At 40.1% G+C, this 6,515-nt stretch overlaps 1 protein-coding gene across 2 annotated transcripts; it reads left to right on the top strand.

Annotated features, from left to right (window-relative positions):
• Nucleotides 1-1,424: 1,424 nt before the first annotated feature.
• On the top strand, nucleotides 1,425-6,207 carry MED21 (mediator complex subunit 21; the record flags this gene model as incomplete). 2 transcript variants are annotated; one of them, XM_084254574.1, is made up of 4 exons in its annotated part: nucleotides 1,425-1,466; nucleotides 4,740-4,854; nucleotides 5,324-5,424; nucleotides 6,031-6,207. In XM_084254574.1, the coding sequence occupies 4 exons, from the start codon at nucleotides 1,425-1,427 to the stop codon at nucleotides 6,205-6,207; spliced, it is 435 nt and encodes a 144-aa protein (XP_084110700.1). The 2 variants fall into 2 exon arrangements, with proteins under 2 accessions (XP_084110700.1, XP_084110701.1); XM_084254575.1 differs by lacking the exon at nucleotides 6,031-6,207 and having other exon boundaries at nucleotides 5,326-5,375.
• Nucleotides 6,208-6,515: the final 308 nt, after the last annotated feature.

Raw genomic sequence — 6,515 nt, 5'->3', positions numbered from 1 at the left:
CTAGCCTTTTACCCTGGCAGGGGAAGAATAAGCAGTACTTCAGGAATGGTGAGGTCAGGAGAAGCTTTATTACACAGGCATGAGGTCTCAGACCTGGGCAGTCCTGTAAGGTCTGAGCACCCACATAGAGACAAAGGGTCTCTTTTATACATAACCATCTTACATTGATAACATCGGTCAGTGATCACAAAAGTTCTTGACAAAAGGGGGAAAATTGTAGATATCCGAGGTTGGCCTGGGAGATCATCAGCCTGGCCAGTTGGACATCAATCAAACTGGCCAGTGGTCCTACAATGTTAGAATGTCACCTCCTTTAGGTATGCTTATTAGGGAAGCAAACTTGTTATTTACAATTTACAATTGGATTATTTACTGCACAAGTAAATAATTATTTATTGCACCAAGACTCTTTAGTAGGAAACAGGAAAGATTTATTTGCTTAGCAGTTCTTTTTGATATAGGAATAATAACATATGTGTTTAAATTTGGCTTGAAATAAAATGACTTTTTTTCGTTCAAACTTTCCCTCTTCCTTTTTCTCCGATTTTATTCACTCTCCTCCCCGCCCCCAACATCCGCCGAGTGAGGGACTATGTTGTGAGATGTGCTAACGCGACATTTACTAAGTGAATGAAATCAATCTCTATAGTCTCTGAAAAAAATACAATTGATTTACACCTATGGAATCGCTACAATTTATCGTTGTTACATCACTTAAATTTTAATTTAAATCTGTGGATGTTAAAGTTGGTATTGAGACTTCTGTGCCGCACCATCTACCTGGGAAGCAAAACAAGATGTTTTCAAGACCGAGTTTAAAAACGAATACATGGGCATCCCTAGTGGTGCAAGGGGTTGACATGCAACCTAAGAAGCTGCTCCCAGCCACTGCAGCGCAAGTTCGATTCCCGGCCAGGGAGGTGACCCACATGGCGCAGCAGACCTCTCCTGTCTCCCTCGCTGCTCCCCTCAGCAGTGTATTTCGGTCAGTCGGCCTGTTCTGCTCCCCGCTCTGTCTCTGGTGAATCCTCTCTCTCCCCTACCCCCGCATCTCTGGCCTGTACCCCAGTTCTTGTATGCATAAATAAATCAATCTTTAAAAAAATAAAAACGAATACAAGTGGAGGGGCATGATTTTAAATACCGCAGAATCCAACAGTCTCTATATAGACTTTAACACCTGAAAACCTCAAAGCACTACCGTTAGCCCCCAAAACAAGTGGTTCCCGAGACAGTTCCCAAGGTGGAGCTAGTCCAAAAGGACGCTTCGGAAAGGCCCGCCCACCCCCTTCTCGAGGGGCGGGAGCTCCGCCTGGCTCCACCCCTTCCAGGAAAATGGCCCTAGGATTGGCTGGGATGTGCACCAGCGCTGCCCAATCGCGCACAAGCAGCTGCCCCGGCGTCCCTCCCCTTGTTGAAGGAACATGGCGGATCGGCTCACGCAGCTGCAGGATGCGGTGAACTCGGTGAGCGGTTTCTCTCGCCAGACTCTGTCTTCCTTTTCTCTGAGGCAAAACAGGGCGGAAAGGGGGCTGAGAGACAGAACCCGGGAGTGGGGAGCGGACTGAACCCGGATGTGGCGGAAAGTGCCGAGGAGCGCGGCCTGCAGCCTGAGAAGCGGGGTCTCCCCATTTGCACCCCTGGGCGTCGCGGGCCTGTGCCCTCTCTGCGCGGGGGCGATGGTGTCCGTGGTGCTTGCGGGCCCTCTTCTGTTGGAGAAGGGGAAAAGGGGAACGTCCCCACCCCCAGTGAGTTTACATCCAGGAGGTGACTCTCCCCTCTTGGTGATGGGATTCCTGTCCTTAGATGTGAGAAGTATTGTTTCAGCCTACTTGGTTTCCTGCAGAATCTCTTTCCGCCTCTTGGCCACGCCTCATAAATCAGTTATGATCGTGAATCTTCTCATCCTCGTGGGTCTTTAATGTCTCCCCAAGAGACCACTCTCTGTGAAGGTTCAGGTCCTCTAAGGAGCTTCTCTTTCTTTAATCCTATAGATTTATTTTTCCAATGATGGCTAAGTGGAAGAATATGTCAACCAAAGGGTTCTTATACTTGTTACTATTAAGAGTTAGTTTTCGTTGGTAGTTAGAGTTTCATTGTCATTCTACTTATAATTTGATGCCCTAGTTAAGATGCTACAGAAAATGAGGAAAATGTAAGCACCTGATCCCTTGCCAGTTGTTTTCATCCCTCCCCCCCCTTTTAGAGGCTAATCGGTTGGCATACCTACTTATTAATCAGTCTGGGTGTTCTTGAAGAGAGTGAATCTACTTGTAAGAAACTGATTTCGGCATGTGCATAAAATGAGGCTTTCAGCCTGAGAGGGCCAGCCCCTCAATGTTGATGAATTCACCAAGATAAATTTTACCCAATGGTGACTTGCCTGGGTGGACAGCCAGCTCCCTCAGGGAAATAATCTTTGGGGGTTTGAAAAATCAAATTTATTATTATATGCTGCTGGAAAGAAATGTTCGTTAAGGGAAATGCTGCATAGTCACACATATCTTGTAGCCAGGATAGTAAGGACAAAACGAATATGTGTAGCTTTAACATACATAACAGCATGCCTTAAGTTAGGCATTTTGATAATTGATTTGGAGGAGAAATCTATAGGTTAACTAGTAAGAGTGGCTGCTGTGTGCATAAATACTGTCATGTTTACAGAAGAGATGTACTCCATAAGGAGTACCAGAAAGGTGTCATATGCCCAAGAGACATTTAAAGATTGCAGAAGCAGTATGTGGTTAGGGAGTTATAATGAACTGGTGCGGAAGTAAATTGGAATGTGGAGTGATCTAAAAGGAACCTTTTTAGCCTTTATCTGAATTGTAACTATTTTTGAAATTATTAATATAACATTGACAACGCCATAAAGGCAGAAACTATGTCTTGTTCTTTATTTCTCTCTAAGGCTTACATACAATAGTTGTCTTAGAGTAGGTTTTCAATAAATGTTTGTTAAATAAATGGATCTTGAGGGCTTTTGGACAGCACGTAGCCACTCTGTTGCGTATTTTTAAAAAATGTTCTCTATTCCTTAACAATGCTGTAATGTGAGAATGTTCCCAAGTTAAAAATGAGAAAAGAGGGCCTCCCTGGTGGTGCAAGGGGTTAAGACGCAACCTATGAAGCTGACCGCAGCCGCTGCAGCATGAGTTCAATCCCGGGCCAGGGAGCCAACCGCATGGTGCAGCAGACTCTCCTGAATCGCCCACTACTCCCTTCAGCAGTGTATTTTAGTCAATCTACCTATTCTGCTCCCCACTCAGTCTCTGGTGAATCCTCTCACCCCCCACACATACACCTCTGGCCTGTACCCCAGTTTTTGTATGCATAAATAAATCTTTTTTAAAAAATTAAAAGGGGCCTCCCCTGGTGGCACAGCGGTTGAGCGCTGAGCTGCAAAGTTGGATCCCCGCTGTCGCAAGGGTCCCACATGGTGTGACAGACCTCTCCTGCCGCACCTGTTGCTCCCCTCAGCAGTGTATTTCGTCAGTCTGCCTGTTCTGTTCCCCACTCTGGCTCTGGTGAATTCTTTCTGACTATATCCAGTGCTTGTATAAATAAAAAAATTAAATTTTAAAAAAATGAGAAAGGAAAAAAAAAACCCTTAAATTGCTAGAACCAGAATTAGAATACATATTTGTGCAGCTAGCTATTGCTCCATCACAAGTAGCAAAATGAACAAAAAGGTATAGTCAGAAATTTATCACTGGTCAGATATATGGAAAGACATAATAGAAAAACAAGTAGAGTTGACTTAGATTATAGAAAGCTTTGAAACAGCCTGAAAAGTTAGAAATTTATCTTGAAGACCATGTCAGGGTGAGCTCATATTTTTTAAGCAGGGTAAGATAATATAGTGAACTAGAAAACCATGAGGAGCTTCTAGTAACTGTTGTAATGTGAGGTAATTGGTTGAACTAAGACAACTGCAGTCACAATGGGAGGAAAAGGGAAAGATGTGTAGGATTAACAGGATTTGAAGATGAAAGGAGAGTCTAAAGTTAGTCTGGTTAGTTAGAAGATTCTCAGTACAATTAGATGTTAAAGGAAACCGTTGACTTTGAGTTCTGTCATTCAAATAATGGTAGAGAAATGTATTCGCTGATAAAGAAGGAATTGGGTTTAGAGACCTCAGGACTGTCTAGAGAAGTTGGTGGGGAGAATGGGTGTGTTCAAGACTGGAGATGGTGAGGAGTTGATCTGCTCAGTGTTCTCAGCTGCTTCCGCATTGCATTGGGAGCACCAGGAGTCTGCAACTTCAACCATTTCTAAACACTGTAGTCTCAGTTTTTACCCAGTGTTTCTTTCTACTTGTAACTACTCTGTTCTCAAAAAAGGAACATGTATTTTTTACAAGAATCACACCTTTTTTAACCTGGAGTCATGCTTAGATATATATTACCACTAAAAATGCTCTTCCCTGTATTGCCCTCCACCCCCCACTTACTTGTGCTTTCAGCAAATACTAGCATATATTCTCTTATCATTCTTGGGAATAAAAAGATAATTTTGTATTTATTTTAAATTGTTTCACTGGACTGATACCAAACCTATTGGGTTTCTTTTATATTGTTAAAACATTAAATCATTAATAATGAATTACATATTTTATCCCAAATTAATCTTTTCTGTTTATTCTCTTATTCAGAGATATTATTATAGAAACTTACTGGATTTTTGCCATTAAAATTCTTAAATCCTTTCTTACTCTGATACATTTTTTTGGCCTCAAGCTTGCAGATCAGTTTTGTAATGCTATTGGAGTGTTGCAGCAGTGTGGTCCTCCTGCCTCTTTCAATAATATTCAGACAGCAATTAACAAAGATCAACCAGCTAATCCTACAGAAGGTAAATCAGTTTTCTTGGTTTGTCTTATTTTGACCCCTATTACTTTGTGCTATTACTACAAGTTTTGTTTGTAATAAATTAATTTCTTAAAGTTGATTTATATGACACTTCATAATTCTGTCAAATTTATGTCAAATAACATTGGCATTCCTTTAGAAGGGATTCTGTATGAATTTAGTTGAAACGCCTTAATAAGAAAGACATCCTATTTGCACATTCCTTTATTCAAGTGTCCACCATATTGTCTTAGTAAATGAAATGGTAAACGTGTAATTCCCAATTTGAGATATATGATGGCTACTTCTCAAACATGTAATAGGATTGATGTGTTAAAATTATACTTTAATTATTAGACATCTAGTACAGAAAGAACTTTAAAGTTTTCTGGTTTCATTAATTTAAAATTTAATTTCTGTTTCTAAAAACTTGAGATTCTCAGATGCCCTAAATTAGTAATATCTTTCTTTAGAGTATGCCCAGCTCTTTGCAGCCTTGATTGCACGAACAGCAAAAGACATTGATGTTTTGATAGATTCCTTACCCAGTGAAGAATCTACAGCTGCTTTACAGGTAATTAACTCTTTCCTCTGAGAACTTTGCCAGCAGAGAACTTTGAATTAAAGTGGATAAATTTTTAAAAGTAATAATAAAAGAGGCAGATGTGATGCCTTTTGTTATAATAAAGTTACTTTAAGATTAAATTTTAAAATGGAAGTTGTATTAATTGTGAAATACTGTTGTGTGTTGAAGACTGTATTGATTATTATCTACCATCTATCTGTGTAGAGAGAGAGAGAGTTGTCTAATTTCAAGTTATAACAAATTATTCTCCTCAGTTTGGCTCTTTTCCTAGCAGGAAACAAGAGGAGAGTGGCATTCTATATGTGGAGTAGAGTAGTGGTATCCAAAAAGCACTTTGGAAGTGAGTCACATGTAAACATCCAAAGATGAAGGAAAATTAATTCTTGCAACTATTTCACATAGGGAAAAACTCTTAAAGGTTATCAAATTTTAGAATTTCTGCAAAATCTGACTGAAAAATCTATCACTATCAACAATGGTTGCATAGTCATCTAGCCTTAAAAACAAAGATTTCTACTACAGTTTCTGTTCAACTCTTACAAATCTCCAAGTTTGACATTTCTCAAAAGATTTTTAAATCTGTGTCTTATAAAGGCTGCTAGCTTGTACAAGCTAGAAGAAGAAAACCACGAAGCTGCTGCATGTTTGGAGGATGTAGTTTATCGAGGGGACATACTTCTGGAAAAGATACAAAGTGCACTTGCTGACATCGCACAGTCACAGCTGAAGACAAGAAGTGGCACCCATAACCATTCCCTCCCAGATTCCTAGTGCCAGAGTGTGCCTGCTGTGTGCCTGAGGAACTCTTTCAGTGCCACTACAAATTTTGCATCAGATTAAGATGTAAGCCTTACCAACTTCTCAGCACTATGACATGCTATCTTTTTAGATATTTTTTAATAGTATTCTATTTTCACTCTTGATAAAAAATTGTAAAGTTGGGATTGAACCAGCTTTAATCCATGGTTAGACCCTCGTTTTTAATTATCTGAATAAAATTACTGAGCTGATATTGTATCAACAATCATAATTTAATTAAACAGATGTACTATAAAATATAAAAGTCTATTGTGACAATT

The sequence above is a fragment of the Talpa europaea genome, assembly GCF_964194135.1.
Source record: "Talpa europaea genome assembly, chromosome: 15".
NCBI classification, from domain to species: domain Eukaryota; kingdom Metazoa; phylum Chordata; class Mammalia; order Eulipotyphla; family Talpidae; genus Talpa; species Talpa europaea.
The sequence above is the reverse complement of the archived record's forward strand: the minus strand, read 5'-3'. Positions and strand labels throughout refer to the sequence as shown.